Source organism: Sarcophilus harrisii, chromosome 4 (genome assembly GCF_902635505.1).
Source record: "Sarcophilus harrisii chromosome 4, mSarHar1.11, whole genome shotgun sequence".
NCBI lineage: Eukaryota > Metazoa > Chordata > Mammalia > Dasyuromorphia > Dasyuridae > Sarcophilus > Sarcophilus harrisii.
The window spans coordinates 159,190,259-159,210,211 of NC_045429.1; the positions used below are offsets into that span (position 1 = coordinate 159,190,259).

At 32.3% G+C, this 19,953-nt stretch overlaps 1 protein-coding gene across 5 annotated transcripts in view; it reads left to right on the forward strand.

Annotated features, from left to right (window-relative positions):
- The window catches only part of MTFR2 (mitochondrial fission regulator 2), a 44,077-nt gene extending 24,704 nt beyond the window's left edge, over positions 1-19,373 (forward strand). For all 5 annotated transcript variants that reach the window (XM_031964219.1, XM_031964221.1, XM_003769487.4 and 2 more), the window contains 5 exons: positions 2,252-2,376; positions 4,014-4,240; positions 10,766-11,072; positions 17,203-17,374; positions 18,146-19,373. In XM_031964219.1, the coding sequence (XP_031820079.1) occupies positions 2,252-2,376; positions 4,014-4,240; positions 10,766-11,072; positions 17,203-17,374; positions 18,146-18,226 (912 nt within the window). In that variant the 3' untranslated portion in view covers positions 18,227-19,373. The remainder of the gene's footprint in view (positions 1-2,251; positions 2,377-4,013; positions 4,241-10,765; positions 11,073-17,202; positions 17,375-18,145) is intronic.
- Positions 19,374-19,953: the final 580 nt, after the last annotated feature.

Genomic DNA, 19,953 nt, shown 5'->3' on the forward strand with positions numbered 1-19,953 from the left:
TATTAAAATATAAATTAGATACACAATAAGTATACATGACCAAATCATTATTTTGCTGTACAAAAAGAATCGGACTCTGAAATATTGTACAATTAGCCTGTGAAGGAAATCCAAAATGCAGGCAGGCAAAAATATAGGGATTGGGAATTCAATGTAATGGTTCTTAGTCATCTCCCAGAGTTCTTTCGCTGGGTGTAGCTGGTTCGGTTCATTACTGCTCCATTGGAACTTATTTGGTTCATCTCATTGCTGAGGATGGCCAAGTCCATCAGAATTGATCATCATATAGTATTGTTGCTGAAGTATATAATCTCCTGGTTCTGCTCGTTTCACTCAGCGTCAGTTCAGGTAAGTCTCTCCAGGTCTTTCTGAAATCATCCTGCTGGTCATTTCTTATCGAACAATAATATTATGTAATATTCATATACCACAATTTATTCAGCCATTTTCCAATTGATGGGCATCCACTCAGTTTCCAGTTTCTGGCCACTAGAAAAAGGGCTGCCTCAAACATTTTGGCACACACAGGTCCCTTTCCCTTCTTTATGATCTCTTTGGGATATAAGCCCAGTAGTAACACTGCTGGATCAAAGGGTATGCACAGTTTGATAACTTTTTGAGCATAGTTCCAAATTGCTCTCCAAAATGGTTGAATCATATCCATTACTTTCAAAATGATCCTTGTTTGTGTTTTGTTCGGAACTTCTTTTTCCCATCTGTATATTTTTAAAAATATTTCACTCTGTTTTGATGTTACTACGGCTAGTTGCCCTCATCTGTTCACACTAACCTCTTTTCTTTCAGTACTTTCTTTTTTTCACATTTTGAGTTCTAAATTCTCTCCCTTCTCTCCTCCTTCATTGAGAAGGCAAGCAATTGCCCAAGTATATGGAATGCAGTAGAGTCCTGCCCCAGTGTCAGCAAAGGGACGCCTTTAATCTCCTTCTGACCAGTTGTTCAACCCTCTTCTCTGGTCTGTGGACTGAGGGTTCAGAAACTACCACTGTCGTCAGTTATTCAGTTGCTCTCAAGGCCTGTTCCTGGTTTGCTGGGGCCTGTTTGCACTGGCACAGTGTGCACTGGAACGTGCAACAGCCCTTTCTTGGTGAACTTCTAAGTTGTTTTGGGCTTGAAAATTCTTTCATTAGAATTTGCTTTGAGACATTATTTATGGGAGGGACTTAGAGCTTAGCGGGAGAGACTGCTTTTTCTCCACCATCTTGTCTCTGCTTGCTTTTTAGCTTTCAAAGCCCTTTACAGCCTAGCTCTTACCTATCTTCCCTTCTTCATTGGATATTATTCCCCCTCCTACACTTTTGCTACTTCATAAATTCTATTTCTATTTCTCACTAGGAGATGGAAAAATCAGACCAAAAGGGGGAAAAAAAAATGAGAAAAAAAATAAACAAAAGATGAAAATCTTTAAAGTTCTCTCACATTCAATCTTTAAAGTTCTCTCTCTGGATGTGGATGGCATTTTCCATCCCAAGTCTATTGGAATTGCCTCTTCAAGTTGTTTCTCAAGTAATTTTCAGTCACATTTGGCTTTTTGTGACCTATTTTGGGGTTTTCTTGGCAAAGATACTGAAGTTAGTCTATTTCCTTATCTAATTCATTTTACAGCTAAGGAAACTGAGGCAGTTAAATGATTTGCTCAAGGTCATACAATGAGTGTTTGCAGCTGGATTTGAATTTAGGATTTTCTGATTCAGGGGTCCAGTATTCTATCTGCTGTGTCATTGAGGTGCCCCAAATTAATAAATGCTTATTGATTGATATTGAGAAGCTTTTGAACTGGAAAATCTGGGTTCACGTCCTACCTCTTGATACTTTGTAACCTTGGTAGATCACTTCATCTTCTTTGAGCATTAATTTCCTTAACTATAAAAACATTGATATGTAGAGAGCTTCTCAGAAAGAAATTCTAATAAAAAAATGAATGTAAAGTGTTTTGCAAGAATACAACAGTATGCACTGTGTAGGTGTCCTTAGCTAGTTATTTTCTCATATTCTTTTGAGGTTAACTAAGCAATGTTTACTAGAGAAAATGAACAGAATATTACTACTTACTTAGTTTTAGAAAAAAGAATAATGTAATCACTTCTCTTGCTAACTAATGGGAGTATGCTTTCTTTTAATTTTTTTTACACTTAAAATTTTTAAAAATATTTTTATTCCTATGAATTATATTTTTTTCCTCAGAATACATTTATCTCTATAGACTTGATCGTTTCCCTCTTTTTTCCTTTAGCTGTTCCAATACTTACATTCCTTAGACTATGATCAACATGCATCTGCCCTGAGCCCCATAATTCCATCATTTGCTGATATTCTATGGGTGGCAAATGATGAAGAAGCCAGATATGCCAAATTTAGGTAAGCTCATTGGTCTGTGGTGAACTTTCAAAGTTTTTGAGTAGATAATGATTTAAATCTTTGTAAATTCTAGGTACTTGATAATTTTTTTTTCCATTTTATTTTTAAAACATATATATGGATGATTTTCAACATTCACTCTTGCAAAACCTTGTGTTCCAATTTTTTTCTTCGTTTCCCCTCTCCTTGATGGCAGGTAATCTAATATATACTGAACATGTACAATTCTTCTATACATATTTCCACAATATTTATACATGTTTAAATCAAATGTCTTTTAAAAACTGACATTTTGTTTATTATATATGCTTTTCTGGTTTTGATATGCTATCAACATGATAGGTAAATATCTATCAAATTTAGTATCTTTTTTGGTAGTTAACCATAAAAAATTAGGCTCAGTGGTGAATAATATATATAGGAAAAATAAATATTGATCAGAATTATGTCCATTTTTATTAAAATACTCTTTAAATGTTAAACACAACCTATTTCAAAGCTTGAATTTTTAGCCTTGTGGACAGTAATAAATAATAATACAACTTGATTTGCTATCTGTGTGGTAGGAGAGATGGAAGGTTTGAGTGCATTTTTGTAGGATGCAAATCTTTTCTTACTAATGTAGAAATCTAGATTAAATTACTAGATAATATGTATTATGGCCCATGAATTTCCATATTTATAAAATTATAACTTGGGTTTAATTGTAAGTTATGGAATATTATATTTAGTCTAATATTCTATTTAATTTTTCCACATTTGCCATGATGGGATATTCATTTTCAAGGAATTAGAATACAGTAAATTTACTTAACATTTCTTTTAATAGGATCTTCAGGTTAAAATCCTGACTTATTCTTGTAACAACGTGTTTTTATTGTTAAAGTTCAGAATAAAAGAGTAAAGTTTTTTTAAAAAGGGATGAGCAGGAGTTTACAAATTCAGAGGTCACAACTTATTTTCAAATAATTGAATGGTAGTTTTAGATCTTGCTATGTCTGTTGCTTATCCTTTACCAAAAAATTTCATTTAGAAATATATAGTCTTAATGTGGTACTGGTATACACAAAAAAGTCCTTTGTCAATTGAGTAGATCCTCTCTTGAGAATTTGTAGAATGATGTATAATTCATAGGATGAGAGGGAATGGATGTGTAATAAGCATCAGTGGAGAGAGCATACTTGTTGATATTTTAGTCATTTTATTTGGATTACTCCAAATTGCTTCTTAAAGTAGATGTTCATTGCTTTACTAACAATATACTAGTGTGCTTATTTTCCTACAACAATTCCAACATTGACTCTCTTCATTTTTTGTACTCCTTTCCAATTTGCTGAGTGTGAGATAAAATAAATCCAAGGTTATTTTGAATTTTATTTTTCTTGTTAGTGATTTGTAGCATTCTTTCACATATAGCTATTAATAATTTGCAATTTCTTTTGATAACTGTTCATATACTTTCACTGCTTTGCTAGAGCTAATTTATAAGTTTAGTAATAGAAATATATAAAAGTTTTAAAAAACTTTTGTAAAATTCTAATTAGTACTAGGCATTGGAAAGTGAGTGTAGCCTGTCTGTAGGAAAAAAGTTATGTCCTTTTTCCTATAAATATTTTGGTTATTTTTTCTCTTTATAGAAATTGTATGTGGAAAAATTATGAGGACAAAACCGAATTTTTCAATCCACTGCCTCCATCTTTAGTTCCTTTGTCACCTGTTTTAAGAAAAAGAAAGCAAATAAATGATCTTCCTGTTACTGAAGCAGCAATTAAAAAAATAGCCGCCCTTGAAGATGAGTTAACCATCCTTCGTTCCCAGATTGCTACCATTGTTGGAATGCAAGAAGCAGAAAACAGGTCTTTGGGTAAGTTTATTTCAACTTTTGTTTTGATAATTCTTAACTAGCATTTGAATCAGTTTTATAGTCCAAATCATGAAGGTGGTATTCCCATTATAACATACTAGTAACTGATGGTTGTCCACCTTCTGCTTTAAGACCTAAAGAAATGGTTGTTGGGGCAGCTAGATGGCTTAAGGGGTAGATCAGCGATAGATCAGCAGTCTTGAAATCAGGAGGACCTGAGTTCAAATTCAGCTCCAGATACTTAATACTTCCTAGCTGTATGACCTTAGGCAGGCAAGTCACTTAATCTCAGCAAAAACAAAAAAAGAAAGAAAAGAAAGCCTTGTTGGTTACTGTAGTGATATGAGTTCCCTATTCTTTTAAAATTATTTGTCTTTACCCTATTTCTATCTTTGTATAAATTCTTCTCTTCTGTTCACTCTGAGTTCATATACATCTTCTCCTTCCTCATTTCTTATTGGTCAATAATATTCCATTACATTTACATATCATAGCATGTTATTCCCCACTTTTTGGGTCCCCCTCCATCGTCTTATTCTTTGCTACCTTAAAAAGAGCTATATGTTTTTGGCATATCCTTATTATGAGTTTACTTTATTTAGGACTAACTACTCTTCCACCGATGCACCCCATCTTCCATTTCCTTTTTTTATGAGATGAGTGTGTGTATATATGTATGTGTTCTGTTTCCTTACCAAGTTCAGATGAGATTGAGTTTCAAGTATCAGTTCCATCACCTTCTTCCTCAACCTACTTTTTTTCTTGGATGTAAGTCATTGTATAATGTCACTTATTCTTAGAAATGGTTGGATTTTTTGCCTGGTTTCTTTCAAACTACTTGGGGATGTTTATGGATCAACCTTAAGAACCAATTTGTAACTTTCAGAGCCAGTTATTAGGTCTGAAGTTAGGAAGACTCATGTTTACGACTTTAAATCTGTTCACAGACACTATTTATGTGATGCTGGACAAGTTACTAATCCTGTTTACCTCAGTTTTCTCATCTGTAAAATGAACTGAAAAGAGGGTAATTATCAAGAAAACTCCAAATGGGGTCTTGAAGTGATGGACACAGTTGAAATGAAGAATAATGAAATTTAATTACATTCACATTCCTTTCCTTTTTTTTTTTTTATTACTTTACCTCATTAATCTGCTTTTTCTTCAGCTTTTGTTCCAGGTTCTCAAGGTTCACTAATTGTTCCCACCTACCTACCAGTCCACTCTGGACTATTTTTCTTAAATTTAGGTTTTCACATTTAGTGTAGAACACTTGGTCTGGCGTCAGTCAGAAATACTTAAGCTCAGATCTAGTCTTAGATTACTTATTAGCTGTGTGATCCTGTGTAATTCATTTAACCCTGTTTTCTTCAGTTTTCTCATCTGTCAAATGAGCTGGAGAGGGAAATGACAAACCAATGCACCATCTTTACCAGGAAAACCCCAAATGGAGGTCACAAAGAGTTAGACATAATCGATTAAACAATACATATTCTCTTTTTTCCTTTGTGTCTTGTCCAGCTACCTTCTCTTTATCTCTCTGTCTTTCATTTCTTCTACCCAATTCTTGTTTTGGAGGTATAAGGATTCAAAAACATTTTTATTCCATGTTCATTAAACACTCCAGAAATATTTTCTTGTGCAAAGTAGGGTAGAAAAAGGATTGTATGTAAAACAGCAAGTCTGTTGCTTATTGCTTCTTAAAGAAAGTATATAATAAATTAACATGTTATTTTCAAAATCATCTTATCTGTTTGCTAATTAAAACTCCTTTTCTGTATATTTAAAAAATTAATCTGCCCTTTCTATGCCTACCTCTATACTCTTCAAGTAAAAAACAAAAAAAGCTCTGCAGTACATATGTAGACTAGTTAAATAGATTTTCTCATTGATTATGTCCAAAAATGTGTGCCTTTTTCTGCATTTTAATTTGAGTGGAAGGTTTCATTTTACTTTATCTTTTGGTCTCCTATTTTATCATTATTCTTATCAGAGTTCTGAAGCTCTACAGAGTTGTTTTTCTTGATAATTCTATCATTGTATATTTTGTTTACTCCATCACTTTCTACAGATCTTTTTAGTTTGCTCTGAAACTATTTTGTCACATCTTCTGACATAATAGTTCATTGCATTCATACATAATTTACTTAAATCATTTTCCAATAGAGAGATACCCACTTAGTTTCTAATTTTTGGCTAAGAAAAGAGCTGCTACATTTTTGTTCATGTGGGCCTTTTTTCATGCACAACCTTACAAATTAGACTTTACTAGTCCTGAGCTCTCCAAATCACCAATGTGGTTTTCTTTTTCTTGACTCTTACATGACTCATTTCCTTCTTTCTTCTCTTATTTCTTCTTTCCCCCACAGAAGCCAGAAATTGCATGGTTACCATTAGTACTTTGTGAATCTGTGATTTTTATTGATATGTAGATTGTTGCAGTTATTTCACAACTTATCAGGTGGTGTTTCTAACTTGTTAATTCAATCAATCAATTGAAGACCCTTCTGTGCACACCATCCCCAGTAAACTTGACCTTCTCTCAGATTGCCCATTCACATAAGCCATTGCCACACCATGGTCTAAGTATTTCCATGGTTACCCCCATGCCATAGCATTTAATTAGCTCTTTCAAAAGTTTTGATGCTTATGGTTTGTGGATTAAATAAAGACTATGAAAGATTTATTTTTGTATCCTTCAAAAGAGACGACATAAAGACCTCTGGATTTGGTGTCAGAAGAACTGAATTGAAGTTTCAGGTTCACTGTATGACTGTGGGCAAGATGCTTTTACTTCTCTTACTTCAGAATTCTCATCTTTAAAAGGAGGATAATTATATTTCCTCTCCTTCACTATAGGGAAATTATTTGCTGATCTATATTTAAAATAAGGCTGGAAGCCTTTATATAAAAGATACAGAAACTTTATGTTGAGGTAGATAGTGTTTCTCAGAGGAGGGATTTCCTAATTCTTTTTGACATGTCTTCTCCTAGGAAATTTGACTAACTTTCCCATGTCATTTGTACATACTTGTACTTATCAGGAACCATTTGTTGAATAAATTGAAGTTGAATGTAGGAATTTTGGATGTTGCCCTCATTACTAAAATTTCAGGATAGTGGAGGTGATTTCTCTTACCTTGAGTTGGGTAAGTTTATTTTTTTAATTTATTTTATTTTTTATTATTATAACTTTTTATTGACAGAATGCATGCCAGGGTAATTTTTTTTACAACATTATCCCTTGCACTCACTTCTGTTCGGATTTTTCCCCTCTCTCTCTCCACCCTCCCGTAGATGGCAAGCAGTCCTATATATGTTAAATATATCGCAGTATATCCTAGATACAATATATGTATGCAGAACCGAACAGTTCTCTTGTTGCACAGGGAGAATTGGATTCAGAAGGTAGAAATAACCCAGGAAGAAAAACAAAAATGCAAACAGTTTACATTCATTTCCCAGTGTTCTTTCTTTGGGTGTAGCTGCTTCTGTCTATCATTCATCAATTGAAACTGAATTAGGTCTCTTTGTCAAAGAAATCTACTTCCATCAGAATACATCCTCATACAGTATCGTTGTTGAAGTATATAAAGATCTCCTGGTTCTGCTCATTTCACTTAGCATCAGTTCATGTAAGTCTCTCCAAGCCTCTCTGTATTCATCCTGCTAGTCATTTCTTATAGAACAATAATATTCCATAACATTCATATACCACAATTTACCCAACCATTCTCCAATTGATGGGCATCCATTCATTTTCTAGTTTCTAGCCACTACGAACAGAGGAGCCACAAACATTCTGGCACATACAGGTCCCTTTCCCTTCGTAAGTATCTCTTTGGGGTATAAGCCCAGTAGTAGCACTGCTGGATCAAAGGGTATGTAGAGATTGATAACTTTTTGGGCATAATTCCAGATTGCTCTCCAGAATGGTTGGGTTCATTCACAACTCTACCAACAATGCATCAGTGTCTCACTTTTCCCGCATCCCCTCCAACATTCATCATTATGTTTTCCTGTCATCTTAGCCAATCTGACAGGTGTGTGTAGTGGTATCTCAGAGTTGTCTTAATTTGCATTTCTCTGATCAATAGTGATTTGGAACACTCTCATATGAGTGGTAATAGTTTCAATCTCGTTCTTAATTTCTGCCATATTCATTTCCAGTTATCCCAGCAGTTTTTGTCAAATAATGAATTCTTATCCCAAAAGTTAAGATCTTTGGGTTTGTCAAACACTAGATTGCTATAGTTGACTATTCTGTCTTGTGAACCTAACCTATTCCACTGATCAACTAATCTATTTCTTAGCCAATCTGAAATGGTTTTGGTGACTGCTGCTTTATAATATAGTTTTAGATCAGGTACAGCTAGGCTACCTTCATTTGATTTTTTTTTTTTTCATTAATTCTCTTGAGATTCTTGACCTTTTGTTCTTCCATATGAATTTTGTTGTTATTTTTTCTAGAACATTAAAATATTTTCTTGGAAGTCTGATTGGTATAGCACTAAATAAATAGATTAGGGAGTATTGTCATCTTTATTATATTTGCTTGGCCTATCCAAGAGCACTTAATATTTTTCCAGTTATTTAAGTCTGACTTTATTTGTATGGAAATTTTTTTGTAATTTTGCTCATATAATTCCTGATTTTATTGGAACTTCTTTGCAAGAGAAGTTCCTTCTGTCCCAGGAGGCATATGACTATTTTAATGGCATTTCAGGAATAGTTCTCAATTTGCACAGAAATCATAATAGCTCATATTTACATGTGATTTTGTAAAAGGCTTTTATTTTTTTTTTTAATTTTATTCATTTTTGTTACATTTTTAGTTCCTCTCTTCTTCCCTCTTCACCTTGTACTAGAGAAGGGATCTTGCACATAGATTTGTAAATCTATGTAAAACCTTACTATGTCTAATTCTACTTTATTTCTCTGGACATAGCATCTTCTTTCAAAGTTTCTTTGTAGTTGATTTGAGTATTTTGTAGTTCTCAGAATAACTTGGTTGTTTACAATTTTCTTTGAACTATATTTCTGTTACTGCGTACAGCATTAGCTTACTGATGTTCATTTCACTTTTCAATATTTCATGCATGACTTTTCCATGTTTTTCTAAAACCAATCAGCTCCTTATTTCTTACAGCACAGTAGTATTACATCACAATCACATATTCACAACTTGTTTAGCCATTCCCAAATTGGTGGGCATCTCCTCAATTTCAGTTTGTTAACACAACAAACACTATAGTTTGTTAACAAACAGTGCTGCAAATACTTTAGAACAGAAGGTTCTTTTCCTTTCCCCCAATCAAGACGTAATAGTGTTATTTCTGGCATATTCACAATTTTATTACTCTTTGAGCATAATTTCAGATTGTTCTCCAAAATGTTTGGATCAATTCACACAGTTCCATCAACAGTATAGCAGTGTACCAATTTTTCCATATTTCCTCCAACATTTGCGATTTTCCCCTTCCCCTACTTCTAGCTAACCTGCTAGGTGTGAGATATCTCAAAATTGTTTTAATTTGCATTTCTCTAATTGTTAGAGTACTTTTTTCCATATGACCATATATAGATTTGGTTTTTTAATTGAAAAACAGCTATATATATTTTGACTATCAATTGGGAGATGACTTACATTCTTATAAATTTAACAAGACATCTCTAATATATTTGAGGTATTAGACCTTTATCTGAAAAACTTTATAAAAGTTACTCCCAGTTTTCTATTTTCCATCTAATTTTGTACAAAAACCTAATATAATGTAACCAAACTTCTCCATTTTACATCTCACAATGCTGTTATTCATTAGTTATTCATAAATTCTTCTTCTATCCATAAATCTGATAATGGGTTCATGGTGTTCTAGTTTTCTTATGATTATCTCCCTTTTTATCTAAGGTCATGTATCCATTTTGACTGTTTGCTAGTAAATGGTGTAAGATATTGGTCTATTCCCAGTTTTTGCCAAACTGCTTTCTAGTTTTCCCAAGAATTTTTTTTTTTTTTTTTTTTTTTTTTACCAAATAGTGTATTCTTATCCTTAAAGCTTAAATCTCTACATTTGTCAAACACATGCTTATTCAAATCATTTACACTGTGTATTTTTTTTTTTTAATAGCCTTTTATTTACAGGTTATATGTATGGATAACTTTACAGCATTGACAATTGCCAAACCTCTTGTTCCAATTTTTCCCTTCCTTTCCCCCGCCCACTACCCCAGATGGCAGGATGACCAATAGATGTTAAATATATTAAAATATAAATTAGATACACAATAAGTATACATGACCAAACCGTTATTTTGCTGTACAAAAAGAATCGGACTCTGAAATATTGTACGATTAGCCTGTACCACTGTGTATTGTATGTCTACTCTTGTTCTATTGATCCACCTTTCTATTTCGTAGCCAATACCATATAGTTTTGATAAGTATTGCCTATAACATAGTTTAAGATCTAGTACTGCTAAACCTTCTTTCTGAGATGCTTTTTAAATAATTTTTGTTTTTAGATTCCTTGAAATCATATGACATGCCTGGTCATTTGGCACCATTGTCATCAATGACTTCTTCACCATCCCCAGAATGTTTTTCAACTTCAGTGGTTCATCCTCCCACTCCTCCTCCTCTTCCACCTCCTCCATTAGTATCTAATATCAGCGATTCAAGCAATTCAAGAGATGGACTTAAAAAAGAACGTCATATTGCAAATAAGACCAATGCTAGCAAATGTGCAGGAAACCAGAGAAATAAAGATGTTCCCAGCATGATGGATGTTCTGAAGGATATGGATAAAGTCAAGCTGCGTGCTATTGAACGGTAGGTTGGTTTAATTTGATATATAAATAATCATTTCCCAATGATGATTTTCATTTAAATGAAATTTTAAATATTGAAGAAATACATCATTTAAGATTGCATTATACAAAATACAATTATGTAAGCTATTCAGGTTACTTGATGCTGTAAATTAAGCTACTGTCTTTGTGTATGGTTAACTTTATATAGAAAACCAATTTTATCTTTTTAAAAAAACCTTTTTATTGATATGTTTTGTTTTTTTACATCACTAGAATTTCTCTCAGTATTCCTTCTCCCTATGTCAGGAACCATATCATATAAAAATATTTTTTTGTTAAAAGAGGGAGAAGAGAAAAAAAGTAAACAAAACTGCACAGTATATTGAAAATGCCTGAAAATATGTGATGTACCACAATTGTGACCTCCCATCTCTACACAAAGGTGGCACAGGAGTGTCTTCTCATATTTCCTTTTTGGGATTGTGCTTATTCTTGTATGATTTTGAAGCTTTTGCTTTTGATTGTTCTTCCATTTACATTGTTGTAAAGTGTATGTGTTATTTCTTGGCTCTGGTTACTTCATTCTGTTTTATATCCTATAAATCTTTCTCTTATTTTTTCCTTTAATTACTTATTAAAACAATTTTTAAAAACTTTTTTTTTTTTAAGTTTCAAGTTCAAATTATCAGTTCTTTCTCTGGAGGCAGTTAGTATGTTTTATCAGTTCTTTGGGATTTTCCTGGATCATTATATTTTTGAGTATTACTCAAGTCATTCTCAGCTCTTCATTGAACAATATTGTTATTGTGTCTAAATTCCTCTTTGTGTCACCTCACGTCAATCATTTCAGGTTCTTTTGAATTGCTCTCTTTTTAAAAAAGAAATTACTGATAAGTTTTGTTTTCTGTTATAACATTTACAGATTACTCTTTCTTCAGTGAGAGTTCTTTTGAATTAAAACAGTTGAATAAAACATATTGGAGTTATATCTGAAAATACATACAACATTATACTTCTGTATCCTTCCCTTGCTTTATTATTTTTTAAAAACAGAAAACTTTCTCTCCCATCCCCTTCCTACTGGGAAAAAAAGAAAAAAACAAATTTCTTGTAACAAATATATATAGACATATAAAACTATATCTCATTTTGTATCCTAACTCTACTCATGCTGTAACTGATAACCATTTTGTCCATAATGAATGGCTTGTAAATTCTTCCATACTTTTCTGTATTCATTGCGGCATATTTCTTGTGGCATTATATTCATATACCACGATTTAGTCATGTTCCAATTGATGGACATTATTTTGTTTCTAGTTCTTTGCTATTACAAACAGTTCTGCTGTAAATATTATTAATGACCTCCTAAGCCTAATAGCACATTTTCATTAATAAAGGGTGTGGACATTTTTAGCCCTTTTTTGGTATAATTCCAAACTGGTATACTGATTCATAGTTTTATCAACAATGCATCAATATTCTTCCCACAACCTCTTCAGTATTGACTATTCCTATCTTTTGCTATCTTTTCCACTTTGCTGGGTGTGAGGTTAAATCACAAGGTTGTTTTGATGTGCATTTCTCTTATTTGTATAGATTTGGAACATTTTTTCATTGGATTGTTAATAGTGCTTTCCTAGGTAATTTGTGTTTTCTAGTTAAGTGACTATTTGGTTATTAATATTAAATTCTGTTGTTTGATTCTTCCTTGTCTAGTCTGTTTCATTGGTCTATTTCTCTATGCTTCCAACATTACCAAATTGTTTTGATGACTGCTGCTTTTATAATGTAGATTAAGTTTTGAAGTTCTCTCCTAATACCCTCCCTTTCCATTCCTTGTTCATTATTTGCTTTATATGCTAAATTGTTTTGTTTCTCCATATGAGTTTAATTATTTTATTAAGTTCTATAAAGTATTCCTTTGATAGTTTATTATGACAATAAAATTGTAGAGTAACATAGCCTAGTCAGTCATGAGCACAGATTATTCCCATCATCATTTTAGTTATTTATTTTTTTGTGAAGCACTTTGTACTTGACCATTTTTGTAGTTATTTTGAATGGAATTTTTTTCCTATTGTGTAGAGGGCTGGGGGTATAGGTATAAAACCCCTCAGCCCAGAGGGAACCTGCTAACGACGTCTAGTTCAGCTCCTCATCTCCCCTAAAGGCTCTTGGCCTTCCCTGGATACTTAAGGTAAAGAGGCATTTGCATATCAACAGCAGGGTGCTTATAGTTAGCACTTGCTCAGTGTGCTATGGTAATGTAATGGTAGTATTTAGGGGCTGAAAGGACCTGAAATAAATGCACCCTAACTTTGACCAGCCTTGTGGGTGTCCTGATTCTTCCCTCCTCCACTAAGACCAAGGACTCGGGCTGGTTCTGAGATCCTCCAGAGAGCTAGTCCAGCACCCCAGTATGGGGGCTCTAGAAAGCATAGTACATTTTGGCACTCCAATTTGGGGGCTCTAGAAAGCACACTACATTATTGCCTTTTGGATTTTGTTATTATAGAGAAATGATGCTGAGAAAATTTATTTCATTAGTTATGTCCTATTCCTAATCAATCTTCTGTTTAGATATTATTGGATATTAAAAGCTTCTAATTAAAATGGGAAGAACCATTGTCATTCCTGGGGAAAGTGTGTGCCCTATTAATAGAAAGTGACTAGATTTATTTTCATATAAAAAGAATAAGTATATAAGGCTGTAAAAAAATCTCTGTATAATTTTTGTATTCACATAGAGGAATTATCATTTAACAAGTTTAAAAACGTATAGCAAATTTGGTATAGAGATGTCTTTTAGGTTGCCATTGATGCTTAATTTACTGTTTTACAGTAAATTGTATAATTTTAAGAAAGTGTATTTCTCATTGCTTAGTTTTTAACTTTACTGACTGACTTAGGAGTAAACTCTTCCTATGAATGATCATTCCATCATCTATTACCATCATATACTTAGCTAAGACAACTAGGCATGAGGCTTCTTTAGGTTATGGTATATGGATTGAAAAACAACAGATTTGCAGCATGGCTTAGGTATTAAAACCAAAGTTCATGGAACAAACAGGAAGATAGAACTGGAGTGTCATCACAGTTTTGAGTTTAAAGAGACTTCAGAGATAATCTAGTCTTAACTATATTAGGAAAAAAAAAAAAACAAGGCAATTTGTGCCTTGAAGTTAAGGAATTTGTCTATGGTTATATAGTTTGTTAGTAGTGGAGCCTAATCTCCAAATTCCTGATTTCTTCTCTGGCATGCTTTTTTCTTCTTAAAGTTTAGTAATATTCCATTACAGTCTCATGTTTTCTGTCCTCTTTCCAGCACCAGAAGCACATTGAATGGTTGTAATGTTCTTGTGGTTTTCTGGAAGTCTTGGGAGCAGCCTTCGTTTCAGCTGATTAATCACCATGCTAAACTAGATAACCATTGTCTCATCAATTCCACTGAGTTATACTTGTTTCAAATACAGAGTTCAGGCCCATAACAAATGCTGCCTCTGGATTATGTATTCTTTTCTCTTTTATCATTGTAAATAAAATCAAGTTTCCACTCAAGGGTCAGTCTCATGTTGACTAAGTTGCTATAATAAATATATTTTGACTCCTGAAGATTGGGGAGATAAGATCCAAGAAGTGAGATAGAAAAAGATTTACTTAATTACAAACAATTTGGAGATTAAAATATCAAAGTACATTTTTCTTAGGGAGCCAAAAAAAGGTAGAGAATGAAAAACCATGATAAATTCCTGCTGCAAATAGAATAAAGTTGAAGTTTAATATCAGTTTTCTCTTGTACCTCTTCTACATCTTTTTGAAATCATGCAAAACATATTTCCATATTAGTGATATAAAAGAAACCACAAACAATAAAATTATAAAAGTAAAGAAATTTTAAAAAGTAAGCTTCAATATGCACTCAGAGTTCATTAGTTCTCTTTCAAGAGGTTGATTGCATTTTTTATCATGGGTCATTTGGAATTGTTTTGGATAGTTGTTGATTCAGAATAGCTTTCTACAGTTGATCATCCTAGCAATATTACTGCTACTATCTATACAGTGTTCTGGTTATACTCATTTTACTTTTTGTGAGTTTTCATGTAAGTTTCTCAATTTTTTCTGAAACCATCCTGTTCTTTATTTCTTTATATAGCACAATAGATTTCCATTTTAATCATAAACTCCAACTTATTTAGCCATTCCCTAATTGATGGATATTCTCAATTCTTAATTCTTTGCCAACAATAAAAGAGCTGCTATAAATATTTTTGTACAGCCAGTACTTTTTTTGTTTTCTTTGATACCTAGTAGTGGTATAGTCCATCCAGATACCAACTAGTCCGCCAACATTACATTAGTGTCCCAGTTCTTCCATATCTCCTCCAACCTTTGTAATTTTCCTTTATTTATTGTGTTGCTCTCTCACACTTGTCAAAATGGCTATCTTAGAGTTGTTTTTAATATAAAATTATTCAGTTGTGATTTTTAGAGCATTTTTTAGTCACATGACTATTAATAGATTTTATTCCATTTAAACTCCTCGTTTATATTCTTTGATATTTATCAATTGGGGGACAGCTCTTATTTTTATAAATTTGTCTCAGTTCTCTAAGTATTTAAGAAAGTAGTCAATCAAGAAAACATGCTGGAAAGTTTTCCTTCCCCAGTTTCTTGTTTTCATTCTAATTTTGACTGCATTGATTTGGTTTGTGCAAAAGCTTTTTAACTTCATGTAATATAAATGATTTATTTCCTGTAATTGTCTATATCTCTTGGTTAGTCATAAACTCTTTCCTTATCTTTAGATCTAACAGGTACATATTTCCATGTTCCCCTAATATGCTAATGATATTAGGCTTTATGTCTAAATCATTTATCCATTTGAATAGTATCTTGGTATATAGTGTGAGATGTTGATCTATGCTTGAAAAGTGCTATACACAACTGAAAGAGGCTTCGATCAGAGGGATTAAGTTTCTCCCTCACTGAAAACTTTCGAAGGCTGAATGCTAGGTTATGAAGGAAATTGTTTTAAACTATGACTTGACAGTTCTAGTTCAAAGTTTATTACAGAGCAAAATCAATACAATAATCTGGTACTGCCTTAAAGAATAGAGTGGTGGATCTGTAGAGTAAGTATACAGTACACAGGAATATCTGACCATAATAATCTAGTATTTAATAAACCTTTGGGTAAAAACTCAACAAACGTCTGTTGCTTTAAGTTCTGTCTTTTCTGGGGTCAAGGAGAACAAACTAATCCCTCTTTTATGTGACAATTTTGAGTGACTGAAGACAGCTTCATATGTCCCTATGCCTTTTCAGTGCTAAATAACATCCTTCCATTGATGACTGTTGCATTTTCTGTTCTATAAGGCTGATGCTGGTTACTCAGGGTTCAGCTTTCTTTTAGCGACCTTTTTATTTACTTTATGTAAATTGTTTAAAATATAATCATGTTTATTGATTTGCTGCATTGGTTCATAATGTCACTTGTCATCCCTAGGTTTAAATTATTTATAATAACTATTTCTTACTGTATAGTTTATATTTATATATATATATATATTTTTCATATTTTCTATGAATTCTATGAATGTTTTTGTATATATGGAACCTTTGTATCTTTCTTTGATTTCATTGTAGTATATATCCAGCAGTAGGATTACTGGGACATGAGTCTGACCAGTTTTTTTCAATTTTCATAAAGTTTCAGATTTTTTTCAGAAAGACAAGATCAATTCATAGCTCCACCAGCTAGGTGTTAGTGAATCTGTGGTCTCATATAACTCCAATATTGATTCTGGGTTGTTTCTCCCCTCCTCGCCCTCATTATTTGACCATTTGACCATTTTAATGTGCATTCCTGTTTTTAGTGATTTGGGGTATGTTTTGAAATTATTTCTTTTCTTTTATCACTTTATGTATTGGGAATGATCTTAGTGTTATATTTTTGTCAATTCCTTAAATGTCTTAATTACTAGAATTTTTTTGGTGATATTGGATGGGAAAAATCTCCCTAAACTTTTCAAAATGTTTTTATATATAAAATTTATCTAGCTTTGTCTTATATTTCTCTACTTATATATATTTATTACACATAATAAAGTGATTAAAATTTTAGTTTATTGAAATTTCTATAGATCACCTGGAGGGAGACCTGTTCATAAGGCGAGAAAACAGAGTTCACATTGGGATCCAGTGTCTATAATTTCTCATGCCCTTAAGCAGAAATTTGCATTCCAGGAAGATGATTCCTTTGAAAAAGAAAATAGTTCTTGGGATTCTTCATTTTCCAGTCCAGAAACTCCAAAGGTAACCCTTTGATAATGTGTCATCAAGACACGATTTTCCTGATATATACTATCTATGTGACAGATTTTTGAAGGTAGATCTTGTTTCCAGATTCTGTTAATATAATTAAACATAATTGATTATATGGTTTTGTTGATGCTGATTACTGTGTCTTATTTATTTCTACTATAGCCTGAAACACACAATAAGGCTTTTTAAACTAAAATACTTAGATTTTTTTTCCTCCTCAATTATACCAATCATCTTATTCTTTGAAATTCTCACTTGATCTTTAAAACAATCCTATCAGTTCTGAATATATTACTCTCTGTATTTTAAGTGAACCTACTGAATTTATACACCTGCTGATGGAGCCAAAACTTGTATCCAAATCTAACTTGCATTCCTTAATTTGTACCTTGAGCTCCATATGATAATTAAGAAAAGATTAAATTATGTTTAAGAGGGCAAAGATTTCCATGAAAATGGGTAAAATAAATTTTGAATTTTAAAGTAATGATTTATTTATCCAAAGAACTATAAACAAACTAGATGTTATTCTGTCATATATTCAGAAATTATTTCAAGCATGTCAATAATTTTTTCATCAATTAGATTGTGAGTTCTTGTGATAGTAAAGACCATTTTTTTTTTTTTTTTACTTATTCTTCATGTTCTTTAGCTCCTAGCACAGTGAGATATTGAGATAATTGGTCAATTGAAAATTTGTTTGCATTTTGCCTTTTTCATAGTATATTTAATTTTTGTGTTTTAAAATATGCTTAATTTTAGTTTGGACGTCGTATCTTGCAGCCAAATGGACAATGTACCCAAGAAGTTGACGACAAAGTATCGCAAAGATGTCAGTGTTAAAAGTTTTACTTCTCTAGTTAAGAGTGAGCCAAACTTGAAGTAAAATTGCCTCATAATGTATTAAATAGTGGCAGGACCACTTTTTAAAGCAACTAAATAAAATGGGATACACTGGAATATATTAATGTGTAACTGTGAAGATTTTTCCAGCAGTCAAACTTATGAATGAGATGTATATAGGTTTTATTGCATATGCAGTTGTATCTTGAGAACAAATATTAGATGACCTAATATTTCTTGTAATAGAAGTGCTCAAGTGTTGCCATGAGAGAAACCATTTTAAGTGTATAAATGAAACCTTAGACTGCAGTATAGTATATACCATTTACTCAACAAGATGCTAAGAAATTAGAACTCCTCTTCCAGTTTAAGAAAGCTGCTATACCACTATCATGGATATCCTTCCTAATTTATTTGATTAATTCAGGTAGGTAGCCTTGTGCCTTTTCTTCAAGTGTAGCAATCTCAGCTGACTTTAAATTGTCAGTAACCTGGTGGTCTTTAAAGATTGTAAGATTTTAATTTCTTTATTCAAACAGCTGTAGGTTGACTCACTAAATGGTTGCACTTTGAGACTTATAAAATTGTTCATGTCATGTTCTTATGTTCACAGTTTGGTTTTTTGCCCTTAAGTGTGGTTTTACAGAAATCCTGCAAGCATAAATTTTTAGGGAATCTTTTGCTTCTTAAACATTGCATAAACTTGTTATGTAAATGTTATATGTATCATGATTTTTTCCCTCTGTTCATTTTCTATGCTGAATTTTTGTAAATAAGAGTTTGTAAAATAAATGTGCCTTCCATACTTGTACTGGATATCCATTGATGCATGTTTATTTTGTCCTGAAATATATTTTACTAGGAGTTTTGGGGTTTAAGAATAAAGGAGAAGAAAAACAATCACTTCCTTTCATTAGTAGGTATGCACATTTCTTTATAATTTAAGTACCCTAGATGGTATTTATAAAATGCCAAGTTTGAGGCCACCACTTGACTGGTTTATAAAGTAGTCTAGGTATTCTGAGAGAAATGAAAACTGTTTAATTTCTTTAAGCTATACAAATGATAATTTATTTCCTTTGTTTTAACTAAAAACAAAAAAAAATGTTCCTTAAACATAAGCCTTTATTAAAACAGTTTTCTTTGACTCATGCAGTAGTGATTTATTCTGTTTTCTAAAATTTTGTCTCTTCCTTTTCTTGTTCTTAGGAAAAATAAAACAACTTTTCCTTATATTCTTCGAAAATTGTGTGTAGGGGGGATATTACAAGTGAGGAAAGTATTAATTGATGTATATCAATAAACCTGGGTTTTCATCTTGTCTGCCATCATCGAGTTTTGTGATCTTATATAATTATAATATAACTTTTTGGTTATTTAGTTTCTGTACGATAGTGGGATTAGATGTTGATCTGCAAGGTCTCCTCTTGTTCCAACATTCTATCTGAATATATCTGAAATGTTTTTTCTTTATTGATAACAGATCACAACCTCTCTATAACTTAATAGATACTCTTTGAAAGTTGTTTTAACTGGAATATTCACTCTGCAATCAGTTTTTTGATAAATCTCTGAGCTAGTTCTTGGATGACAGAGTCCATTGCCTGGTCCAAATAATATTTTGAAAAAAGAAATCAATACCCAGAATGTTGCAATTTTTTTCAACTTAACTAGAATTTAATTCAATTCAACAAGGATTTATTGATTACTGATATAATGACAAATGT